The 26477-nt window shown below is 39.4% G+C and overlaps 1 protein-coding gene and 2 pseudogenes across 1 annotated transcript in view; all 3 read left to right on the top strand.

Moving 5' to 3' along the window:
- The window catches only part of ZMYM1 (zinc finger MYM-type containing 1), a 41122-nt gene extending 26432 nt beyond the window's left edge, over positions 1-14690 (top strand). Inside the window, exon 10 of the mRNA XM_070510364.1 lies at positions 14618-14690. Within this exon, the coding sequence (XP_070366465.1) occupies positions 14618-14623 (6 nt within the window). The 3' untranslated portion in view covers positions 14624-14690. The remainder of the gene's footprint in view (positions 1-14617) is intronic.
- LOC123285487 (large ribosomal subunit protein uL6-like) lies at positions 6802-7844 on the top strand (annotated as a pseudogene).
- Positions 14691-23002: 8312 nt separating the features above from the next.
- LOC106830511 (large ribosomal subunit protein uL1 pseudogene) lies at positions 23003-25766 on the top strand (annotated as a pseudogene).
- Positions 25767-26477: the final 711 nt, after the last annotated feature.

Here is a 26477-nt window from a genome sequence, read left to right as displayed (position 1 = left end):
GCTGAGGAAGATTGGCCCTGAGCTAACATCCATGCCCACCTTCCTCTGCTTTATACGTGGGATGCCTACCACAGCATGGCTTGCCAAGCAGTGCCATGTCCACACCCCGGGAACTGAACCAGCGAACTCTAGGCTGCCTAAGCAGAACAGGCGAACTCTTAACCGCTGTGCCACTGGACTGGCCCCAGGAAAATGTTTTAAGTAAAGAGAAGAGAGTTGTCTATTTTATTTTTTCTTTTCTTTTTTTCGTAAGGAAGATTGGCTCTGAGCTAACATCTGTGCCATTTTTCGTCCACTTTATATATGAGCGACAGCATGGCCTGATGAGCGGTGTGGAGGTCCGTAGCTAGGATCCAAACGTGTGAAACCCAGACCACAGAAGTGGAGTGCGTGAACCGAACCACTATGCCACTGGGCTGGCCCCTACTTTATTTTAAATCCAGCTTTATTTCCTTTTTTTGCTGAGGAAGATTCACCCTGAGCTAACATCTGTTGCCAACCTTCCTCTTTTTGCTTGAGGAAGATTTGCCCTGAGTTAACATCTGTGCCAGTCTCCCTCTGTTTTGGATGTGGGTTGCCAGCACAGCATAGCCGCCAACAAGTGGTGTACCTACAGTACTTGTATATGCCCGGGAACCAAAACCCAGGCCACCAAAGCAGAGTGCACCAAACTTAACCACTAGGCCACAGGGTCAGCCCCAAGAAAAGAGAGTTTAAATTGGATTCAAGAGAAAGTGATATCGAATATAGGAAACCTGATATCCATGTAAAAAATCCTTGAAGAAGAAGCCCAAAGCAAAGGAAAGAAATACTAAAAACTGTATGATCTATAGCAATAAAAAAGAGCAAATGCTAAGAACTGTAAATGCTGGTTAGTAAGCTTTTGTCTCAGCTCCACACCCAGTCTTCTATGCGGTTATGTGTCGCTTAACAACGTGAATATGTTCTTAGAAGTGTGTCATTAGGCACTTTCGTCATTGTGTGAACATCATAGAGTGCACTTACACAAACCTAAATGGTATGGGCTGCTACGCACCCTCGGCTCCGTGGCATAGCCTGTTGCCCCTAGGCTACAAACCTGTACGGCTGTTACTCTGCGGAATACTGTAGGCAATTGCAACACAATGGTGTTTGTATCTAAACATTTACAATACAATACTATACAAGTTACAATCAAAATATGGCATAAAAGATTAAAAATGGTACACCTGTATTGGGCACTTACCATGAAGGGAGTGTGCAGGATTGGGAGCTGCTCTGGGTGAGTCAGTGAAGGCCTAGGACATTACTGGACCCTACCGTAGACTTTATCAACGCTACGCTTAGGCTACACTAAATTTATTAAATATTTTTCTTGAATAATAACCTTAGCTTACTGTAACTTTTTTGCCTTTTAATTTTTTTTTAACTTTTTGACTGTTTTGTGATAAAATGCAAACACATTGTACAACTACAAAAACATTTTCTTTATATCCTTATTTTATAAGCTTTTTTCTATCTAAATGTTCTTTAACATCTTGTTAAACACTAAGGCACAGACACACATGTTAGCTTAGGCCTACACAGGGTTGGGATCAATATCACTGTTTTCCACCTCCGCATCTTGTCCCACTGGAAGGTCTTCAGAGGCAATAACACACACGGAGCTGTTGTCTCAGGATAACAGTGCCTTCTGGATTCCCTTCTGAAGGTCCTGCTGAGGCTCTTCTTGAGGAGGTGTCATTCTTGAAACATAAGTCGTGGTGGTTTGCTTGGTTTGTGTCCATTTTTCATCATAGATTTGCAGGTAAGCGGAGAATGCACCATGAACATTCTTTATTAATGAAAACCTTTTGGTGTTGGGGGTCCATGTTTTCAAACTTCTTAAGTAGCTTGTTGAAGTCTGCAAAAGCTTCTGCTAAACCCTTCACTGAATTTTCTTGAGGGTTCTTTTTCCTCTGCTGCAGTTTCCTTTTCTCTTGCCTCTCCTTTAGCTGTACAACGTTATGATGGCTACGACCTCATTAGGCGAGAGGATCTTTTCCTCTGTCATGATTTTGTGGGACCGCTGTCGTGTATGTGGTCTGTTGTTGACCGAAACATCATTATGCAGCAAATGACTGTCCTCTGCTTTGTGATGATGAACCTAGAACTCTGCAGACCACATGTCTGCTCCTCTGGCCGCATCTCTGTCCCCTCGGCCAATAGGGGACACTAAAGGGAGACTGCAAGTCTGAGGAGAAAAGATCTGTTCCTTCCCATGGGCTTTATGTGTACTTGTGGTTCTTGTGAGCATCATTCCAGCAACGCTGGTCCATTCTGGCCGCAGCACGTCCTTCCCTAGCAGGGCTGAAGCCAGGCTGCAGTTTTACAAGACTTGCAGAGCCAGTTTCATCAAGCCGCCTCCTCTAGACTCACCAGCACTCCCCCTTGAGGGCTCTAGGTCTTAGGCCCAAGCTGAGGCCAGCTCCAGCATCCCTCCTCAGAGGCCTGGCCTTCAGCTCCATGAGGCCCTTCTAAGCTTGAATTCCTAGCTCCTTTTTCTGTTCTTTCAACTCTGAGGATTTTAGGTGCTACTTCCACGACATCTTGGTATGTTTATTTTTCAGTAACCGAGTTAACCTTATTCCTAGTTAATATGTTTTTATATTCTTGCTGTTCAGATAACTAGCATGGCTTCTGGCTCCTGACTGGACCCTGGCCCATATGCTGTAATTCAAGAGAACTTCCTTGAAATTAGAAAGACTTTATTGAAAAGACACACTGTGTGCCTAGGAACATTGACCTAGAATGGTCAAGGCTGAGTCATGGCCTAAAAAACCAAAAAAATTAAAATTAAAAAAATTTTTTTTTCTTTTTTTTTTTTTTTCTGCTTTTATCTCCCCAACCCCCCCCCCCGTACACAGTTGTATATCTTAGTTGCACGTCTTTCTAGTTGTGGAAAAAAAATTTTTTTAAAGATAAAAAATCCTTTGAGAATCCAGGCAAAAAACCAAGCCACATATAATGAAAGGTGAATCTGAGTAGTCTCATACTTTTTCATAATGACACCAAGCCAGAAGGCAATGAAGTAACATGAACTTACTCAGGAGTTTATATCTAACCAAATTGACTTTAGGTATAAAAGCCACAGGCAAGGGGCCAGCTTCCTGGCCGAGTGGTTAAGTTTCACGCATTCCACTTCCGTGGGCCACATTTAGTACCTGGGGGTGGATCTACACCACTTGTTGGTGGCCATGCTGTGGCAGCAACCCACATACAAAATAGAGGGAGATTGGCACAGGTGTTAGCTCAGGGCAGATCATCTTCAGCAAAAAACAAAAAAAACAGGCAAACTGTCAACAATATGCAAACTCATGGAACATTGTTTCCATGACCCCTACCTGAGGAATCTATTAGAGAATGAGGTACAGATAATCAGATTGACCGGGGAGGCATTTAAATAAGAGGTGATAAAGTTTTCCAGAAGTATTAAATGAAGAAGTAACAAAATTAAAATATCACCTTTTTGAATTAATGGATCTAGGCAGTGATCATCAATGGCTGCTAATATCACAAAAAAACTGGCCAGGGGCCGGCCCACTGGCACAGTGGTTAAGTGCACACGTTCCACTTTGGTGGCCCGGGATTCGCCAGTTCGGATCCCGGGTGCAGACATGGCACTGCTTGTCAAGCCATGCTGTGGTAGGCGTCCCACATATAAAGCAGAGGAAGATGGGCACGGATGCTAGCTCAGGGCCAGTCTTCCTCAGCAAAAAGAGGAGGGTTGGCAGCAGATGTTAGCTCAGGGCCGATCTTCCTCAAAAAAAAAAAAAAAAACCTTAGTGCTCTCTTTGTGCCCTTTTAGTTCAATAGTGCAGATAACTCATGTAAGGTTTCAGTCTCCTCAGTGGACTCTGACGGATACAGAACCACCCAAAAATAATCTTGACTGTCCATTTACTGGAAAGACAGGGTCAGAAGAACATATTAAACATCATCTTTGAAGTGTAACCAGCAAAATCCAAATCCTGAGAGACTGCACAGGGTAAGCACACTTTCTCCAACAAAAATGTACAAGGAAAAAGGAAGATAATGCAGAGGGTCCTATAGATTAGAACAGAAGTAAGAGTCATGTCACAAATTGCAGCGTGCAACCTTGTTTGTATCCAGCCTTAAATAAATGTGGACATTTGATATTAAAGTTTGTTAATTATGAGGGCATAATAGTGAAATTGTGGTATGTATGTTTTAAAAAGTCGCTGTCTTTAAGAGATAAATACTTCAAGTGTTAGTAGAAGAAATTTTATGAAATCTGGGATTTCAAAAGACTATGGTGGAGGAGGGGGAGTGTGTGAGAGTGAGATGAAACAGGATCGGCTGTGATTTCATGGTTGTTTATTCTAGGTGATGGGTACATAGGGATTCATTGTATTGTTACCCAACTTCTGTATGTGAAGTTTTCTATAGTAAAATGTTTTTTAATGAACTATTGTGCACTGAAGTTCATGTCAGGAATGTAAAGGTATTTCAATATTAGGAAATTTATTAATGAAATGCATCACAATAATATATCAAGTTAAGAAAGTAATATCTCAATAAATACCATAAAAGCATTCAGCTTGAACATTTGTATCTGATTTAAAAAACCTTGGTAAAATTAGAATAAAAACATTTCTTTAAAATATAGGTGATATGAGTGTATATATATATATATATATATATACCTAGCCAATAGTATATATAACATTATGCTTAAAGGTAAAATATTAAGAGCACTACCCCAGAAAAATATCAGAAACAAGCCATGGAGACTCACCATCAGCTGTCAATCAACAGACATGTACAGAACACTTCACCCAACGACAACAAAATGTGCATTCTTCTAAAGTGCATGTGGGGCGTTTTTCAGGACCATGTGTCAGGCCACAGTTAAGTTTCAGTAGATTTAAAAAGATAGATATTTTCTCTGACTACAATGGCATGAAGTTAGAAATTAACAATAGAGGAAAAACTGGAAAATACATTAGGCTATAGTAATCAAAACAGCGTGGTACTGGCATAAACACACATATAGAACAATGGAATAGAGTCCAGAAATAAACCCTCACATATATTGTCAAATGATTTGCAACAAGTCCTGAGACCATTCAAGGAGGAAAAGACAGTTTTTTCCATAAATAGTGCTGGGAAAACTGGATATCCACATACAAAAGAATGAAGTTGGACTCTTACCTCAGAGCATAAACGAAAATTAACAAAAAGTGGATCCATAACCTAACTGTAAGACATAAAACTCTTAGAAGAAAACATGAGACACAGCTTCATATTGGATTTGGCAATAATTTTCTTGGATAAGACACGAAATGCAAGGGCAAAAAATGAAGGAATAGAGAAATTAGACTTCATAAAAATTTTTAAATCTTGTGTATCAAAAGACACTATCAACAGAATAAAATGACCCACAGAACTGGATGAAATATTTGCAATTCACATATCTGATAAGAGATTAATATCCATACTATAAAGAACTCCTAAAACTCAACAACAAAAATCCCAACCAGATCCAAGAATGGGCAAAGATCTTGAATAGACATTTCTTCAAAGAAAGTATTCAAATGGCCAATAAGAACATGAGAAAGATGCTCAGTATCACCAGTCATTATGGAAATGTACATCAAAACTACAATGAGACCACCTCACACCCATTAGGATGGCTACTTTAAAAAAAAAAAAACAGTAACAAATGTCGGCAAGGATCTGAAGAAGTTGGAACCTTTGTGCACTGTTGGTGAGAATGTAAAATGGTACAGCTCCTATGAAAAACAGTATGGAAGTTCCTCAAAAAGTTAAAAATAGGATTTCCATCTGGTCCAGCACATCCACTTGTGGGTATATACTCAAAAGAACTGAAACAGGATCTTGAAGAGATACTTTTACACTCATGTTCACAGCAGCATTATTCACAATAGCTAAACCATGGAAGCAACCCAAAGTGTCCATCAATGAATGAATAGAGAAGCAAACTGTGCTATAGGCATACAAAGGAATATTATTTCGCCTTAAAAAGGGAGGAAATTTGGACATATGTTGCAACATAGATAAACCTTGAGGACATTATGCTAAGTGAAACAAGACAGTCACACAAAAGCAAATACTGTATGATTCCACTTATATGAGGTACTGAGAATAGTCATAATCATAGAGAAGAAAGTAAAATGGTGGTTTCCAGGGGCTGGGCAAAGGAGGAAATGGAGAGTTATTGTTTAATGGGTATAGAGTTTCAGTTTTGATTAAAAGACCTATGGAGATGGCTGGTAGTGATGGTTGCACAACCTAATGCTATGGAACTGTACACTTAAAAATGGTTAAGATGGTGAATTTTATGCTGTATATATTTTACCACAATAAAAAAAAAATTGGGGGAGAAAAAGGCAGGTTGAACAACAGAAAGTCTACAGCCAAGGAAAATAGTAATAACCTGATAATCATATCAGGATACCGAATTGTCCCAAGAAGAATTAGGAAACATACAGAAATAGAAGAATTTTTTTTAAAAAAATAGCTGAGACATGAAGAATAGAAGTATAAATAACATCTGTATAAAATGAGTTCCAGACAGGGGGTGGTGGGGAAGAGAGAAGTAAATAATTCCCTAGAATAGAAACTACAATCAAATGGTTCATTTAAAAAAATGTATTACATGTGTAACATACGTGTACCCATAGAAGGAGAGTCTCATATGATAAAGTATGTGGAGTAAAATGTTATCGATAGGAGAAAGTGAGTAAACGATATTATATGGATGTTCTTCGTGCTATTCTTATTCTTGCAACTTTTCTGTTAGTTTGAAATTAATTACAAATTTAAAAAATGTTTTGAATTTCCCAGATATAGAGAAAGAGATCTATAATTGCTAAAAAGTGTTTAAAAATGCCTAACAAGATAGACTTAAAAAGTCTTTGCTGCATCTACTACAAGAATGAAGGCCATTCTTAGCGATCAGACTGTCAGCATTCCAGAACATGTCAACATCACTCTCAAGGGCTGTGCAGTTATTGTGAAGGGCCCCAAAAGAGGGGCTTCAATCACGTCAATGTAGAACTCAGTCTCCCTAGAAGGAAAAGAGACTCCAGGTTGACAAATGGTGGAGAAATAGAAGGGAACTGGCTACCGTTCCCATTATCTATCGTCACATACAGAAGATGATCAAGAGTGTTACACTGACCTTCCATTACAAGATGAGATCTGAGGGGCCGGCTCCGTGGCCGAGTGATTAAGTTCACGTAATCTGCTGCGGCAGCCCATGGTTCGGATCCTGGGCACGGACATGGCACAGCTTGTCAGGCCACATTGAGGTGGCATCCCACATCCGACAACTAGAAGGACCTGCAACTAAGATATACAACTATGTACCAGAGGGGTTTGGGAAATAAAGCAGGGGAAAAAAAAAAAAAAAAAAGATTGGCAACAGTTGTTAGCCCGGGTGCCAAAAAAAAAAAAAAAGATCTGAAATTTCTTGGGTGAAAAACACATTTGCAGGGTTCAGATGAGGCCAGGCATTGCTCGTTCAGAATCTCAAGCCCAGAAATGTGAATTAATTCTTGAAAGAAAGGACATTAACTTGTATCAAATTCAGCTGCTTTGATTTAGCGAGGCACAACAGTTAAAAACAAGGGTATCAGAAAAATTTTTGATAGTATCTATGTCTCTGAAAAAGGAATAGTTCAGCAAGCTAATGAATAAGATCTAAATTGTCCAGCTACGGAAACAAGATGCCAGGTGATTCCTAAGACTTATTTGGGATATTTTAAAGATACAATAAAAGATGTATTGATTTGGGGGAAGGAAAAAGATAGACTTTAAAAAATCTAGACAGTTTATGGTAAGATTTAAAACATCAAAGATGAAGAGCAAAAAAAATTAAAGTTTCCAGAGAAAAAAGTAAAAGTTGGGCCCTTTCACTACAAAACATTTAGATGCTACAATAAACACACACTTTACATACACAAAAATCAACTCAAAATGTATTAAAGACTTGAGAGTAAGTCCTGAAGCCATAAAACTAGAAGGAAGCTTAGAGGATAAGCTCCTTGACATCAGTTTTGGTGATGATTTTTTGTATTTGACACCAAAAGCAAAGGGAATAAAAGCAAAAGGCGACAAGTGGGACATCATCAAACTAAAAAGCTTCTGCACAGCAAAGGAGACCATCATTTTGTAATGAAAAGGCAATCTGCTGAGTGGGAGAAAGTATTTGTAAATCATGTATCTGATAAGGGGTTAATATCCAAAATAAATAGCTCACACAACTCAAAAGCAAAAAAATGAACAGTCCAATTAAAAAATGGGCTGGGGGGCCAGCTCAGTGGCACAGCAGTTAAATTTGATGCACTCTGCTTCAGTGTCCTAGGTTTACAGGTTCAGATCCCAGGTGAGGACCTCCACCACCCATCAAGCCATGCTGTGGTGGTGACCCACATACAAAATAGAGGAAGATTGGCACAGATGTTAACTCAGGGCCAATCTTCCTTACCAAAAAAGAAGAAGAAGAAAAAATGGGCAAAGGAACTGCATAGATATTTTTCCAAAGAAGACATACAGATGGCCAACAGGTACAGGAAAAAGTGCTCAACGTCACTATTCATCAGGGAAATGCAAGTCAAAACCACAATGAGATATCACCTCACACCTGTTAGAATGGCTGATAAGTGATAACAAGTGTTGGTGGGAATATGGAGGAAAGGGAACACTTGTGCACTGTTGGTTGGAAAGGAAAACAACATGGAGATTCCTCAAATAATTAAAAATAGAACCACCACTTGGGCCAGACTGGTGGCACAGCAGTTAAGTTCACACGTTCCACTTCTCGGCAGCCCGGGGTTCACCGGTTTGGATCCCGGGTGCGGACATGACACCGCTTGGCAAAAGCCATGCTGTGGCAGGCATCCCATGTATAAAGTAGAGGAAGATGGGCACGGATGTTAGCTCAGGGCCAGTCTTCTTCAGCAAAAAGAGGAGGATTGGCCGATGTTAGCTCAGGGCTAATCTTCCTCGGGGAAAAGAAAAAAGCGGCATAGAATTTTGTAAAACACCAACTAGAAATGCTAGACCAGAAAAATGCCATAGGTAAAATTAGGAACCTGATAAATGAGTAACAGCAGCTTTAGATAAGCCCTAGAAAAAATGAGTGTATTGAAAGGTAGATGTGAAGAAATTATTCTGAATAAAGCACAGAAAGATAAAGAGATAAAAATTCAGGCGAAAGACAACCACAGAATGGGAGAAAATATTTGCAAATCATATCTAATAAGGGCCCAGTATCCAGAATATATAAAAAACTCTCACAACTCAACAACAAAAAGACAAATAACCCAATTTAAAAATGGAGAAAGAATGTGAGATGTTTTTCCAAAGAAAATTGGCTAATAACCACATGAAAAGATGCCCAATGTCATTAGTCATTAGGGAACTACATTTCAAAACCACAATGAAATAGTACTTCTTACCCACTACGAGGGCCACAATCAAAAAGTGGAAAATAATGGGGCCAGCCTGCTGGTGCAGCATTTAAGTGTGCACATTCTGCTTTGGCGGCCTGGGGTTCACCAGTTTGGATCCCGGATGCAGACATGGCACCGCTTGGCAAGCCACCCTGTGGTAGGCGTCTCACATATAAAGTAGAGGAAGATAGGCATGGATGTTATCTCAGGGCCAGTCTTCCTCAGCAAAAAAAGAGGAGGATTGGCAGCAGATGTTAGCTCAGGGCTAATCTTCCTTAAAAAAAAAAAAAGGAAAATAACAAATGTTGGTGAGAAATTAGAACCCTCATGTATTGTTGGTGTGAATGTAAAATGATACAGCCACTGAGGAAAACAGTTTGGCAGTTTCTCAAAATGTTAAAAATTACCATATGACCTAGGAATCTCATTCCTTGATGTATACCCAAAAGAACTGAAAACACATGTTCACACAGAAACTTGTACATAAATATTCATAGCATCACTATTCATAATAGCTAAAAAGTTTCACACAGAAACTTGTACATAAATATTCATAGCATCACTATTCATAATAGCTAAAAAGTGGAAACAACCCAATGTCCATCAACTGATAAATGGATAAACAAAATGTGGTATGTCCATACAGTGGAATATTATTCAGCCATAGAAAAGAATGAAATAGTGATACATGCTACATCGATGAACCTTGAAAACATTACATTAAGTGAAAGAAGCCAGGCACAAAATGTCACATATTATAAGATTCCATTTATCTGAAATGTCCAGAATAGGGAATCTGAAGAGACAAAAAGTAGATTAGTGGTTGCCAGGACCTGGGGGCAGGGAGGAATGTGGAGTGACAGTGCAGAGTTTTTTAAATGAAAGTGTCCTGGAATTAGGTAGTGGTGGTGATGTTTGCACAGCCTTGTGTATACAGTAACAACCGCTGAATTTGATGGTATGTAAATCATATCTCAATTTACAAAGAATATTTTAAAAATATAGGAGAGAAAATGAAAGACAAAGTGACCATCTAGCATGGTTGCCTAGGACCGTCCAGTTTATGCCTGTTGTCCTAGGATTAGTATTAATAGTTGTTATTAATAACAATAATTATTATTATAAGTGCCCCAGGATAGACATTAAGTTAAACGGTCAGCCTAGTCATAGCAGATTTGATCGAAAGTTCTAACATTTTAATTGGAGTCTCAGAAGGAGAGATTGCAGCAGAATCGATATTTGAAGAAATAATTGCTGAGAACTTTTTTTAAAACAAAAAGACATTAAATTAGAGATTCAAGAAGTCAAACATTGCAAGCAAGATTAATAAAAAGAAATTCACCTAAATACATCATAGTGGAACAACAGAAAACCAAACACAAAGAGAAAAAAGCTGGGAGTGGGAAGAGATTCTCTTAAAAGGAGCAGTAGTTAGAGTAACTACTGACGTCTCAAGGGGAACAATAGGGCCTGGATGATGTCCTCAAAGAGCTGGAAGAAAATAACTGACAACCTGGAATTCTATATCCAGTGAAAAATATCCTTCAGAATTGAGGATGACATGAAGATACTCTAAAGACTATTCATGGATTCCATATTTGCCAATTCGCCTTGCTAAAATTTATTTGTAATCCAAAAATCAGTACTCAAGCTCTTTTGCAGTTCTTTGCAGACCTGCAGACATGTTCAGACACCCACATTCCCAGCTGAAGTCAAGTAAGAGGACACTCTGCCTTCTTGTTTCAAGTCTAATACAAAGATGACGAGAGGATGGAGACAATAGAGAACAGTACAGTGTCGTGCAAGAAGCTCCAGCTCTGGGGCCAGTTGGATAGGGTTTGAATCCCAACCCTGGCACCTGTTAGTTGGGCAGCCTTGAGCAAGTCACTTAACACTCCTCTTTTGCAAAAGAAAGAAAATGGAATCTACCAGGATGAGTTACTTAGAATTTAAGATAATCTACATGGGCTATGTATGTGGATGTGTGCGTGTGTATTTTCACTGAGGATTTTTTTTCAATATGGGTCGTGTTTTCCTTGTATGCCTAGTAATCATCAACTGAATGGTAGAAATTATGAATTTTACCTTGTTGAGTAATGAATATTTGTGTATTTTTATGAACCTTCTTGAGCTTTGTTCTGTGATTCAGTTACTTGGAAATAGTTTGATGCTGTTTGCTCTTGCTTTCATAATTTGGTGGGTCTGAAGCAGTGCTCAGTCGAGGACTAATCAGGCTGAGACAAGACCTTCCTGAGTATTCTCCCAGTGAGAATTAGGAGTCTTTCTAGTCTGCTTGTTGGGAGGAGACACCATTCCCAGCCCTGTGTGAGTGCCAGGCACTGTTCTCCAGTGCATTCTGATGGTTTTCTCTGGGCCTTGGGGAGTTTCCTCATACACATGCTGATTAGCCCTCTGCTGAAAATTTGAAGGAGGTTCTCTGCAGACGTCCAGAGTTTCCAGTCTGACACGCAAAGAACCTGGAAGGCATCACTCCCATCCTCACAACAAGAAAAAGTTGAACAAACTGGAAATCAACTCTTGTTAGATCCATCAGAAAGTGGAAGTCAGGGGGCAAACTGCTGCCCCCAAAACTGGAGAGACAGGCAGATACAGATAATCTCAGCTTGCTGGGAGGAGAAGTCCAGGAGGAGAAGGCTGCTGCTGAAGCCAGCACCAATAGGAACACCTTAAACTATCATTAACAGGCTGCCAGAGGCTCAGTGTGCACAAGCTTGAGAGTTAAAAATTCCAGCGGGGTGGGCTGGCCCCATGGCCTCGTGGTTAATTCCGCACACTCCACTTTGGCAGCCCCGGTTCAGTTCCTGGGCGTGGGCCTACACCACCCGTAGGCAGCCATGCTGTGGTGGCAACCCACATACAAAACAGAGGAAGATGGGCATGGATGTTAGCTCAGGGCGAATCTTCCTCAGAAAAATAGAAACAACTCCAGGGGGCCCACTTTCCCCCTCTTAGGGGAAGGTCCACACTTTTGTGAGTTTTACCTCCAGGTTCCGGGCTAGGTTCTTACAGTGAAGACTGGAGAAAAATCTCCCTTGTGCTTCTGGCAAGAGGACAGGAAAAGTAACCATTCTGAAATACTTCCAGATCTCTCTGTTCTCCCTAACAAGGCCTGCCCTCAAGGGAAAGCGTTTTGCCAGAGCCTAATCGACTGGGGCTTTACTAAAGCCAAACAGACCTGGGGAAGGGAGATTCCCCCCGAGGCACAGTAAAGAGCCAGAGACCTAGCCGCAGGGTGGGGGCTGCCGTCTCTCCCTGCCTCCCCACCACCTCAGGAGGGTTCCCCACAACGACAGGATTACAGCCAAAAGGACTGCAAGCCCAGACCCCGTTTAGAGAGCCTCCAGGGACACTCAAGACAACAAGGGAAACAAAATAAGGGCCGCAGAGGGAATTTTTGCCTCTGACACCACAGCTACAAGAAACAGTAAACACAGCATAACTCCTAGCCAGATAGACGTGAATCTCCACACTAAGGCCTGCCTACCTGTTTCTTTGATCCAGTATCCAGGTTTCCCCCTCTGTGTAAGCTTCTCCTCTTCCTGTGAGCGCTGGCCACCCTGGATGCTCAGCTCCACATGCTAAACTGAGTCCACTGAGCTCTGCCTGGTGTCCCCTTCCCGGCCCACACCCTGGAGACCCTCGGGGCGGCCCACCGGGGCAGTCACAAGGTTCTCCTCATTTGTTTCTTGTCTCAGCAGCCATTGTCCTTTGTTGCCTGATGTCCACTCCTTGAACCCATTACTGCACATATTTGGCCTGGGTTTTAGGTTTTTGTTTTTATTTTTGGCAGGAGGGTAAATCTGGTTCCTCTTGCTTCCATCTTGAGCAGAAGTGGAAGTCTTTTTAATTTTGATATTTGGAATAGATTCTTGAAAAGTGTGCTAGACATTGCCCCATCTCAAACAGATGGTACTAAACATAGGTACCTGCCACTGTGCTAGGCCCTGTGGATAAAAAGATAGGTACCATCTGGTCACCTTCTCAAAAACTTCACATTTTCACACACATTCTTAGAGTTTCATAAAAAATGTAATATGTTGTATAAGAACTATGTTTAAAGCATTATGGGAATTGCAGGGAGCAACAAGTTGATTCAAGTGCTGGTTGAGGGGTGGGGGTTGATAAATAAGGTTTTGGAGAAAGAATAAGAAAATGGTGACACTTGAGGCAAACCTCTAAGAGCTGATAAAAGTTACCTTGGTAGGGAAGAAAAAATCCTGTGCAGAGGGAGCAGCCTCTTGCCCAAGCAAATGCGTGGCAGGCCCTCTTCACAGCCGGCACACCAAGTCAGAGCAGCCCTTTGCTGCTTTACTGCTCTGATTTGCTGAAGGCTTACAAACCAACTAACGAGCCTGCTAAAACTACCTTCGATTATTTTTAAAGAGCTCAGAGGGCGAGACTTAGGGGCTTTCCTATGGGAAAATTAAATGCAGGAGTTTTAATATAGGACCTAATCAAACCTGTTTTGGAATTAACTGGTTATTTCCTTGGATCTTGGTGATATTTAAATTGAGAAAAGTGTGATTGTATGTCAGACCTCACACTCACAAAAGATGCTATCTGAGTTCATGATCTAAAAAAAGAAAAATCATACCTTTAGACGAGACTTTAAATATAATCTACATAAAGAACATGAACTCCATTATAAGTTATAGAATTTAAACACCACTATAAATGAGGTAGGAATACACATTTATGCCAGCTAATATATATTCAGGGGATTAATTAAATTCTAAAGGTTTCCAGATGTAGGGTACAAAAGTTCTAGAAAAATCCCCAACAGTTAACTCTGACCAGCTCTGGGTCATCCTGACAAAATTCTTTCCCTTCTTTTCCACTTTACTAGTACGTGAACTTGGGTGATTTACTTTATCCTTCCAGATTTCTGTAAAATGAAGATAATATAAGAATGTACCTCATAATGTTGTTATGAGGATTAAATAGATGGATGCATGAAAAGCATTTGCTAAGCTCATTATAAGGACTCAACAAATATTAGCTATTTTTTATCACAACCTAAATGTTGCCAGTGTCTTTCCACCAGCTTATTAAATTAGTTTAATTTTTTAGCAAAGAGAATTTTACTTCAAAGGCAAGTAAAAATTTTCTCTCTTCTTTCTTTTATTGCCTTATAGCATTAGTTCCCAAACCTGGCAAGGCATAAGCTTTTCCATGGATTCCCATGTCCTCTCCCTGGAGATTCTGATTCAGTAAGTCTGGGGCAAAGCTGATGAAACTGTGGTTTTAAAAGTTCTACAGGGTTTCGGATATAAAAATACACACAATAGAATATTATTCAGCCATTAAAAAGAAGAGGGGCTGGCCTCGTGGCATAGTGGTTGTGTTCAGCATGCTCCACTTCAGCGAGCCTGTTTTGCCGGTTCGGATCCTGGGTGTGGACCTACACCACTCATCAGTCATGCTGTGGTGGTGACCCACATACAAAATAGAGGAAGATTGGCACAGATGTTAGCTCAGGACAAATCTTCCTCAGCAAAAAGAAAGAAAAGAAATCATACCATTTGTGACAACATGAATGGGCTTTGAAGGCATTATGCTAAGTGAAATAAATCAGACAGAGAAAGACAAATACTGTGTGATCTCTCTTTTACGTGGACTCTAAAAAACCAGAAAACCACCAAACTCATAGAATAAGAGATCAGATTTGTGTTTACCAGAGGCAAGGGCTCAAGGGAAGGGAAATTGGAGGAAGGTGCTCGAAAGGTACAAACGTCCAGAAATAAGTACTAGGGATGTAATGTACAACATGATGACTCTAGTTCCCACTGCTGTGTGGTATACTTGAAAGTTGTTAAGAGTAAATCCTAAGAGATCTCATCACAAGGAGAAATTTTTTTTCTTTTCTTTCTATTGTATCCGTATGAGACAATGGATTTTAACTAAACCTATTGTGGTAGTCATTTCACAATATATGCAACTCCAACCATCATGCTGTACACCTTAAACTTATACAGTGATATATGTCAATTATTTCTTAATAAAACGGGGGGAAAAAGGAAATGAAAAAAAAACTCCACGGGTGATTCTGATGCACAGTCAACTTTGGGAATCAGTGTGTTAGAGAATGACTTTTGAATCAGTTGTGTCCTCTCAGATCTATTCAGTTTGTCTGAACATGAGCTGAAAAAACATTCTGTGAAAACACTGAATGTAGCAACGTGACGATTGCACCTGATAACTTTTCTGGGTCTCAGTTTCCTCAAAACCAAAAGAAAAGGCTTGGATTAGACGACCTTTTATGGTTCTGTATGCACTTAGAACATATAATATAGAAACCAGCTCAAGTAATGGCTGTGCCATCCAAGACATAGTAAGGGAGATGGAAAAGGAGAAGGGGGAGGGGGAGGGAGGAGAAAGAAGGAGGAGGAGTATCAAATGAGGATGAAAATCCACAAGAGAGAAGGCAGGGTAGAAAATGACCAGAGTGGCTACATTTTAAAAGGATGAACAGGGGCCAGCCCAGTGGTGCAGCAGTTAAATTCGCTGGTTCTGCTTCTACGGCCCAGGGTTCACTGGTTGGGATTCTGGGTGTGGACCTACGCACGACTTGTCAAGCCATGCTGTGGCAGGCATCCCACATAAAAAATAGAGGAAGATGGTCACAGACGTTAGCTCAGGGCCAGTCTTCCTCAGCAAAAGAAGGAGGATTGGCAGCAGATGTTAGCTCAGGGCTAATCTTCCTCAAAAAGAAAAGGATGACCAGATTTGTCCTCAGAAAAAAAGAAAAAGGTAGAAGAGGAAAACCAACAAGCAGCCTGTGGAAGTATGAGAGTGAAGGCCCACTCCACGGAACCAGAGGAAATATAGGCTCAACAGAGGAGGAAACAAAACGAGGAGTGAGAGAATGTCAAGGATGGTCATGGAAGAGGCCGAAGAGTCAGGAGGACTAAAGAGTGAGAAAAATATATGATAGGAATCAGAAAGACAGAAGGGCCAGCAATGAAATCCAAAAAAAGAAAAAAAAATAGAATCAGATCAAACATAGAAGATTAACGCTCACTGTTACAGTTAGGTAAAACTGTGCTACAGATAGATTTAAAAACCTGCAAGTTCATGGAACGAAGATGTGTTGTAAAAAGATGAACAAATTAGGGGCTGGCCCCGTGGCCGAGTGGTTAAGTTCGCGCGCTCCGCTGCAGGCGGCCCAGTGTTTCGTTGGTTCGAATCCTGGGCGCAGACATGGCACTGCTCATCAGACCATGCTGAGGCAGCGTCCCACATGCCACAACTAGAAGAACCCACAACGAAGAATATACAACTATGTACTGGGGGGCTTTGGGGAGAAAAAGGAAAAAATAAAAAAATCTTTAAAAAAAAAAAAAGGTGAACAAATTAGATGGAAAGGAAGACAATTTAAAAGTTTTGAGAATTTCTTCTGGCTATTTTGTAAATAATGACTAAATCAAAGAAATAAAAGTTTGATAACTATACATTATGTGACAAAAAATGGAGAATACTGACATTTTAGAAAATTATAAAAACTGTATAAATTAGATTGAAAATCATATGTATTGTACAAAGGAAAAAGTAAATATTATTACCAAGAGTCTTTCATGGTAACTATAAAAGAAAAATTTGCAATTTAATTTTTTTTACAATCTAATTAAAAAATATAACAATCTGTAAAACTTTTATTAGAAGTTAAGGAAGAAAACCTGAATGAATAATCTGAATGAATGGATTTAGCAAAGATTTCTTAAATAGGACATGAAGAGCACAAACTATAAAGGAAAAAAACAATAAATTGCACATAATCAAAGTTAAAAACTTTTGCTCTTCAAAAGACTGTTATGAAAAGGAAAAAGCAAGCCACGGACCAGAGGAGAATCTTTGCCAAACATATCCAACAAAAGACTTGGATCTACAATATATAAAGAATTCCTACAATTCAATTTAAAAATTTGCAACAGATATAAATAGACACTTCACCAAAGAAGATGTATGGATGGCAAATAAGTACATGAAAAGATACTCAACATCATTAGCTATTAGGAAAACACAAATTTACACTTCAAAGTGAAACTTCTATCAACCCACTAGAGTAATTAAAATTTAAAAGATTGGCAAAATTTAGGTGTTGACAAGGATGTGGAACAACTGAAACAGTCGTGCACTGCTGGTGGAAATATAAGATGGTACAAGCACTTTGGAAAACAGTTTGACAGTTTCTTTAAATGTTTAACATACACCTACCATGTGCCCTAGCTGTTCTGCTCTTAAATATTTAGCACCTAAGGGAAATGAATGCCTATGTCTAGACACAAACTTGTACACAGATATTCACAGCAGCTTCATTATAATAGCCCCAAAGTGAAAACAATCCAAATGCCCATTGTATTAGTCAGGGTTCTCCTGAGAAACATAAGGAGATAGATATCTCCTTAAATATAATAAGTGAGTACATGGGGAGATTTATTATAGGAATTGACTTGCGCAATTTTGGAGGCCAGGAAGTCCCACTGCCTTCTGCAAACTGGAGAATCAGGAAACCCAGTGGTGAGATTTTATTCAGTTCAAGCCTGAAAGGCCTGAGATCCGGGGAACTGATGGTGAAAGTCCCAATCCAAGTCTGAAGAACCAGGAGGAACTCCAAGGACAAGAGACAATAGACGTCCCAACTCAAGCAGAGAACAATTCACCCTCTGCCTCTCTGAATAGAAGATTCTATTCAGGCCCTCAACAGATTGGGTGATGTCCACCCACATTGGTGAGGATGATCTTTTTACTCAGTTTACCAATTCAAATGCTGATCTCTTCTGGAAACACCCTTACAGGAGCACCAAAAAAATAATGTTTTATGAGCTATCTGGGCATCCCTTAGCCCAGTCAAGTTGACACATAAAATTAACCATCACACCCTTCAACAGGTAAATGGATAAACAAATTGTGGTATGTCCATATAACAGAATACTACTCAGCAGTAAAAAGGAACAAACTATTGATACTCACAACTATATGGATGAATCTCAAAATAATTTTGTTGAATGAAAGAAGCTGGACTGAAAAAAGTAAATTGTGTATTTCATTTATATCAAATTCTAGAAAATGAAAACTAATATAGAGTGACAGAAACTGTCTCAGTGGTTTCCTGGGTGGGGAGAAAGTGATGGGTTACAAAGAAGCAAGAGGAGCTTTTGGGGGTGATGGATATGTTCATTATCTTGACACAGCTATAGTTCCACGGGTGATTGCATATGTCAAAACTCATCGAATTATACACTTTAAATATGTATGTTGTATTGTGCATCAATTATACCTCAATTAAACTGTTATGCGTTGGCTGAATTAGTGACTCTCAGGCACAAGGAACTGTATGGACACTCAGGTACACATTTTAGGGACAACTTACAAGTGATACAAGAACATCTGTTTCATATCCAAATCATATTTAGAGACAAAATTGGTGGGTTTCTTAGTTGTTGTTGTTGTTTTTTCACACAAAAGCAGAGCCCAAGACAAAGGCTTGGATGTAAGTAGTTTATTTATTTATAACTGGGAGTTTGTACCTTTTGACCACCTTCACCCCACCCTCATCCCCTGCCCCTGGCAACCACCATCCTGTTCTTTATATCTATGAGCTCATTTTTGGGGTTTTTTCTAGATTCCACATATAAGTGAGATCATACTGTATTTGTCTTTCTCAAGTTCCATCCATGTTGTCACAAATGGCAAGACTTCATTCTTTTTTATTGCCAAATAATTTTCCACTGTGTGTGTGTGTGTGTATATATATATATATATATATATCTCACAATTTCTTTATCCATTCATCCATCAATGGGCACTTAAGTTGTTTCTGTGCCTTGGCTATTGTAAATACACTGTAATGAACATGAGGGTGCATATATCTTTTCAAGTTAGTGTTTTCATTTTCTTTGGATATATACTCAGAAGTGGAATTGCTGGATCATTGATAGTTCTATTTTTAATTTTTTGAGGAACCTCCATACTGTTTTCCATAGTGGCTGCACCAATTTACATTCCCACCAACAGTGCACAAGGGTTCCCTCTTTCCTCCACTTGCTCACCAACACTTGTTATTTCTTGTCTTTTTGACAATAGCCATCCCAACAGATGTGAGTTGTAGTTTTGATTTCTATTTCCCTGATGATTAGTGATGTTGAACACCTTGTCAGGTACCTGTTGGCCATCTGTATGTCTTCTTTGGAAAAATGTCTATTCAGATCCTCTGCCCAATTTTTAATCAGATTGTTTGGGTTTTTTGCTATTGCATTGTATGAGTTCTTTATATATTTTGGATATTAACCCCTTATTGGATATATGATTTACAAATATTTTCTCCCATTCAGTAGGTTGCTTTTTCATTTTGTCGGTGGTTTCCTTTGCTATGCAGAAGCTTTTTAGCCTCATCTAGTCCCACCTGTTGATTCTTGCCTTTGTTGCCTTTGCTTTTGGTGTCAGATCCAAAACATCATTGCCAAGACCAGTGTCAAGGAGCTTACTGCCTATGTTTTCTTCTAGGAGTTTTGTCATTTCAGCTCTTACATTCAAGTCTTTGATCCATTTTGAGTTAATTTTTGTGTATGGTAGTGTAAGATAGTGGCCTAGTTTCATTCTTTTGCATGTGGCTGTCTAGTTTTCCCAGCACCATTTATTGGTGAGACGGTCTTTTCCCCATTGTATATTCTGGACTCCTTTGTCATAAATTAATTCAAAAGAAATAGCTTCCCACATAGTATTACAAGAGTAACATTATTTTTCTCTAGGCCTTGAAGATTTCCTAGCCTTTTTAAAATAATGAATGATGTTTAAATAGTAGTTCCCTACAAGAATGGGGCATAATAGGACCATTTTACATTATTGCTTTTATAGAGAATTTCAACTGAGAGAGGTAGAATAATTAGTTTCAGGTGTTCCTTCAAATAGCTAGTCATATTATTTAGCCTTGAGGAAAAACAAAGTTCCTAGTAATTTAGAATCTATAAACCCCTCAATTAATGAAGTTTTTATGAGGAAATCTAATAAGAAGTTGGAAAGCAAAAGTGACATATTTGTTCTAAAGTGACATTTCTTCAGAAACACAGAAATGTAGAAAATTAAACCCAATTCTCTAAGAACGACATGCACAGAAATGAAGAAACAGGTCACAGACTTTAGCATTCTGTTTTACTCTGAGCAGCTTGGGTAAGTTTTCTTGGTAGAAGTTGGTGAACCGATAGATGAAATTTGCCTGCTAATGCATGGTATGGAACAGAACAGCTGAGAAGTGCAATCCTCCCATAAGCGATTTTCCCCTGCAGTTTTCCCCTGATGAAAGATAATCGAACAATCCGAAACAGAAACCTCAATAGCTATGGCTGAAGCTGAAAAAAGTTTTTTATACACATTAGGAGAAAAAACAGATTTAGATAGAATACAAGTATTAAGTATAGATCCTTTCTTTTGTGGGTATTTTCAGTGTTGCAATTCAATATTATGTTGAGTATTATGTGCAGTATTTGACTTTTGGACATCACCAAATTCCTTAAAACCTAAAAAATAAAATTAAATTAATACAATACATTCCATATATATCAAAACCAGACATTTAAGCCAAAGTGATGTTATAGTCTTCCCTCCTTTCAATAAACTGTGTGCTCTAAACAAGAAATGCCATGTTTCTATTCTCTGTGCTGAGTAACCATGGCAGATATCGTGATCAGTCATAGTAGTAAACCCAGATTTCTCTTAAGAATCCTCACAACACAATGGCATGCATAGCCACTACCACAACCTGGGGTTAGTCTGCCAAATAAACATTTGCCATTCCTGTTTAATGGCTAATAACCCTATTCACAAACGCTTCACAAGATAAAACCTACAAATCCAATATCATTTTCCAAGTGAGTTTCACCAAAAAAAAAGAGAATATATTAGCTCAATAATTCACTAAATGTTTACATATGCAAAGTACCTAAAATGTGCCTAACCCATAGTAGGCAATATGTGTTTCTGTCCTGATTATCGAGCACCTGCTATGATGAGACACTATCCGAGGCAGTGAGGAAACAGCAATAAACCAGACAAAATGTCCCCTGACTTTATGAAACCTCCCTTCTGGTGAAGGGAGACTGACAATAAACAGAATGAAGAAGTAAATTATATAGTTTATTAGGTGATATATGCTTCGGAGAGAAACAAAGCAGGGGAGAAAAACTCAGTAGTGCCAGGTAGCCATCACTCCACTTGTAGGTGTTTATCCAAGAAAACTGAAAGCATATGTCTCACAAAGACTTTTACCTGAATATTTACAGCAACTTTATTTGTAATAGCCCTACATTGGAAAGAAGTCAAATGCCGATCAATATTTGAATGGATTAAAAAATTGTGGTATATCGAGAGAAATAGCCCAATGACAAAAAAGAATAAACTGTTAATACACATAACAATGTGAATGAATCTCAAAAAAATTTATGCTGAGTTTTCAGACAAAAAGAGTGCATGCTGTATGCTTCCATTTATATAAAATTATGGAAAATGCCAACTAATCTATAGTGATGACAAAGCAGGTCAGTGGTTGCCTGAAGATTGGTAGGGGGAAAGGAGGGTTATGGAGTGGCAGGACTCAGGGATTACTAAAGGGCACAAGGAAATTTTGGGGTATGACAGCCATGTTTATTATCTTGATCATGGTGATGATTTTATGGTGTATACATATGTTAAATCTTATCAAATTTATACTTTAAATGTGTGCAGCTTTTTGTAATCAATTATGCCTCAATAAAGCTGTTTTTTAAAAACAAAATTCATCATGTTTTCCAGTGTAAAATGAAGGTTTGTGTGAATATTTGTAACTTTTCCCAACTTGTTCTGTCCCCTAGTAAAACAAATCTGTTGGATCCAGCTCCCAGCTCAGGCAGAGGACTGGCACCAGATTTGCCTTTCTGCTGTAAACAACTAGAAAACCACGCAAAGTATATTAAACAACTGTTGTTCATACATTGTGTATTAGATTGCTGTGGCTGCCATAACAAAATAAATACCACAGACTGGATGGCCAAAACATCAGAAGCTTATTTTCTCATAGTTCTGGAGACCAGAAGTTCAAGATCAAGGTGTCAGCAGGTTTGATTTCTTCTGAGGCCTCTCTCCTTGGTCTGCAGATGGTGACTTTTTGCTATGTTCTCACATGGGCTTGGTCTCTCTTCCCCTTCTTATAAGGACACCAGTCATATTGGTTTAGAGCCCCAAACTCAGGACCTCATTTTAACCTTAATTACCTCTTTAAACACTCTATCTCCAAATACAGTCACATTCTGATATGTACTGGGAGTTAAGACTTGAATATAAGAATTTGGGGGGATACAATTCAGTCCACACACATTGGAAAATAGGCTATGCAGGACTGTGATCTGTGAAAGAAGAGTAACAAATGAGGTGAGCCCTATGATTGCTATAGCTGCCTGCCTGGAGGCATTATCCAATCCACAGCATAGGAAGGAGGACCCAAGCAGAGCATGATGGTCTTGCTGCATTGAGGAGACAGAGATAGGAGTTTGATGGGGCTGAAGCAGCTGGAATTTGTGGAGCAGAGTACTAGAAAGGAGGGAGGTAAGCAGAGAAAGAAATCTGCATAAGGTCCTTTTGAATCCTCAGCAGAACACTGAGCTGTGCATGTATAGAATGAGACTCCACAAGGTCAGACAAAGAACAATTGCTGAAAAAAAGAGCAACGATTAGAGAGCTCTAAGATGAACAGTTCCTAGAGCTTATCCAGGGCTGGGAGACATTTATGTTCTGATTATCCAGAATAGAGAAACCTTGTTAAACACCTGGGGCATCCAGTAGAGACACTAGAATTAGCTCTAGAGAAAAGGCCATTCTGGACTTGCTCTAGAAAATCTAACTGCCAGCCAAAACTAAACTAAATACTCTTAAAAGAAAGAAGCTCAACAACATGAAATAACAATGTCCAGCATCCAGTCAAAAATTACTAGACATGACAAGAGGTTGGAAAATATGACCTATACCAGGAGAGATCAGTTAATTAAAAAAAAAAAACAGAATGACAGAGATGATGGAACTAGCAGAGAATAATGTTAAAAACAGCATTATACCTTTGCACCTATATTTAAAAAGGAAAACATAACATGATGAATATTAAAATAGAACTAATGGAACTTCTAGAAATTTTCTAGAGTTCTTGAAAAATATATCTTCCATAAGATACTATATTTTCTTTTAGAAAAATATAATAAATGAAAAATTCACTTATTGGGGATATAGAAAATTAGACATTACAGAAGTAAAGATCAATGAATTTGAAGACATAGCAAATCATACTGTTATGTCTTCAAGTTCACTGAAGCCCAAAGAAAAACAAAACTAATGGAAAATGAACAGAGTCTCAGTGATCTGTGGGATAATGTCAAGCAATCTAACTTATATGTAATAGGAGTGTAAGAAAAGGAAGAGGGCAGGAAAAATATTTCAAGAAGTAGTGACCAAACAGGCACATGAAAAGATTTTCAACATCATGAGCTATCAGGGAAATGCAAATCAAAACTACAATGAGATATCACCTCACTCCAGTCAGAATGGCTGTAATTAACAAGACAGGAAACAACAAGTGTTGGAGAGGATACGGAGAGAAGGGAACCCTCATACACTGCTGGTGGGAGTGCAAACTGGTGCAGCCACTATGGAAAGCAGTAAGGAGTATCCTCAGAAAATTAAGAATAGATCTACCATGTGATCCAGCTAGTCCAGTGCTGGGTATTTATCCAAAGAACTTGAAAATGCAAAAGCATAAAGATACATGCACCCCTATGTTCATTGAAGCATTATTCACAATAGCCAAGACTTGGAAGCAACCTAGGTGCCCATCAAGGGACGAATGGATAAAGAAGATGTGCTATTTATACACTATGGAATGCTACTCAGCCATAGGAAATGATGAAATCCGGCCATTTGTGACAACATGGATGGACCTTGAGAGCATTAGGCTAAGTGAAATAAGTCAGAGGGAGAAAGTCAAATACAGTATGATCTCCCTCATAAGTAGAAGATAAAAACAATGACAAACAAACACATAGCAGCAGAGATTGGATTGGTGGTTACCAGAGGGAAAGGGGGGCCAGGGGAGGGCAACAGGGGTGATGAGGCTCACATGTGTGGTGACAGATTATAATTAGTTTTGGGGTGGTGAACATGATATAATCTACACAGAATTTGAAATATATTATGATGTACATCTGAAAGCTATATGTTATAATCCAATGTTGCTGGAATAAAAGAAAAAAGAAGTAGTGGCAAACTTTTAAAAATCTGTTGGAACTATAAACCAAAAGATTCAACAATTTCAGCAAATCCAAAGCAGAATAACTCAAAGCAAACCATCCCAAGACACATCTTAATGAAGATGCTGAAAACCAGAGATAGAGAAATGCTTAAAAACAGCTAGAAAGACATATTATAACAGGAGAACAAAGAAAAAGATGACAACTAATTTCTCATCAAAAATAATGCAAGCAACTCTTTTCTGCTTATTGCAGCAAGAGGCACCAACAGCAGCAAATCTCCCTGGAAGTCCTGCACCAGAACCTGCCCAGCGCCAGAAGTTTTGGAAGCAGTGGAGCTGCAGATCATCTTGAAGAACTATGACCCTCAGAAGGACAAATGCTTTTCCAGCACCGTCAGGCTTAAGTCCACTCCCTGCCCCAAATTCCCCATGTGTGCCCTGGGGGACCAGCAGCACTGTGATGAGGCCAAGGCTGTGGATATCCCCCACATGGGCATTGAGGCACTGAAGAAACTTGACAAGAATGAGAAGCTGGTCAAGAAGCTGGCCAAAAAGTATGACCCCTTTTAGGCTTCAGAGTCTCTGGTCAAGCAGATCCCATGAATCCTGGGCCCAGACCTGAATAAAGCTGACAAGTTCCCTTCCTCACTGACTGACAATGAGAATATGGTGGCCAAAGTTGATGAAGTGAAGTCCATGATTAAGTCCCAGATGAAGAAGAAGTTGCTGTGTCTAGCAGTGGATGTTGGCTACTTAAGATGACAGATAATGAGCTTGTGTGAAACATCCACTTAGCTGTCAGTTTCCTGGTGTCATGGCTCAAGAATAACTGCCAGAAGGGCCAGGCTTTATACGTCAAGAGCACCATGAGCAAGCCCCAATGTCTGTACTAAGGCACAGTTTAGTAAACCCAAGTGCCATCAGTCAAAGAACAAAAACAAAAAAATAATAATGTAAGCAAGAACACACTGACAAGACATCTTTAAAGTACTGAAAGAAAACCCATCAACCTAGAAAAAATATATATATAATATATCCAGTTAATATATCCTTAAGAATAAAGGCAAAATAAAGATATTTTCAGACAAACAGAACTTGAGAGAATTCATCACCAGCAGACTTGCATCACAAGAAATGTTTAAAAAGGTTCTTCCTGGGGCCAGCACCATGGCCGAGTCATTAAGTTTGCGTGCTCTGCTGCAGCGGCCCAGGGTTTTGCCAGTTCGAATCCTGGGTGTGGACATGGGACTGCTCATCAAGCCATGCTGAGGCAGCATCCCACATGCCACAACCAGAAGGACCCACAACTAAAAATACACAACTATGTACCGGGGGGCTTTTGGAGGAAAAGGAAAAATGAAATCTTTTTTTAGAAAAAGAAAGAAACAACAAGGAAAAGCTCTTATGATAAATATCAAAATCCTTAACGTGGCCTACAAGGCTTTCCATGATCTGACCTCAGCCTACTGCTCTGCCCTCTGCTTACACTATTCCTATGATCTTGCTGTTTTAAAAAACTATGGTGTGGGGGATGATGTCAGCATCATAGTGGAGTGAGCTCTTCCTTTAGACTCTCCCCTGCTAAGATACAATGAAAAGGACATTAATATACCAACAGAGGATATTCAGACAACAATAAAGATGTCTGAGAGACCCACACAGCCATAAGTCTGAAGGTGGAGGTGCTGGACCCCCAGAGGAAGTGAAAGGAGGTAAGCGGATCTCCTCTCCCT

Source organism: Equus asinus, chromosome 5, assembly GCF_041296235.1.
Source record: "Equus asinus isolate D_3611 breed Donkey chromosome 5, EquAss-T2T_v2, whole genome shotgun sequence".
Taxonomy (NCBI): domain Eukaryota; kingdom Metazoa; phylum Chordata; class Mammalia; order Perissodactyla; family Equidae; genus Equus; species Equus asinus.
Note: the sequence above shows the minus strand (reverse complement) of the source record. Positions and strands in the feature narration are given on the sequence as shown.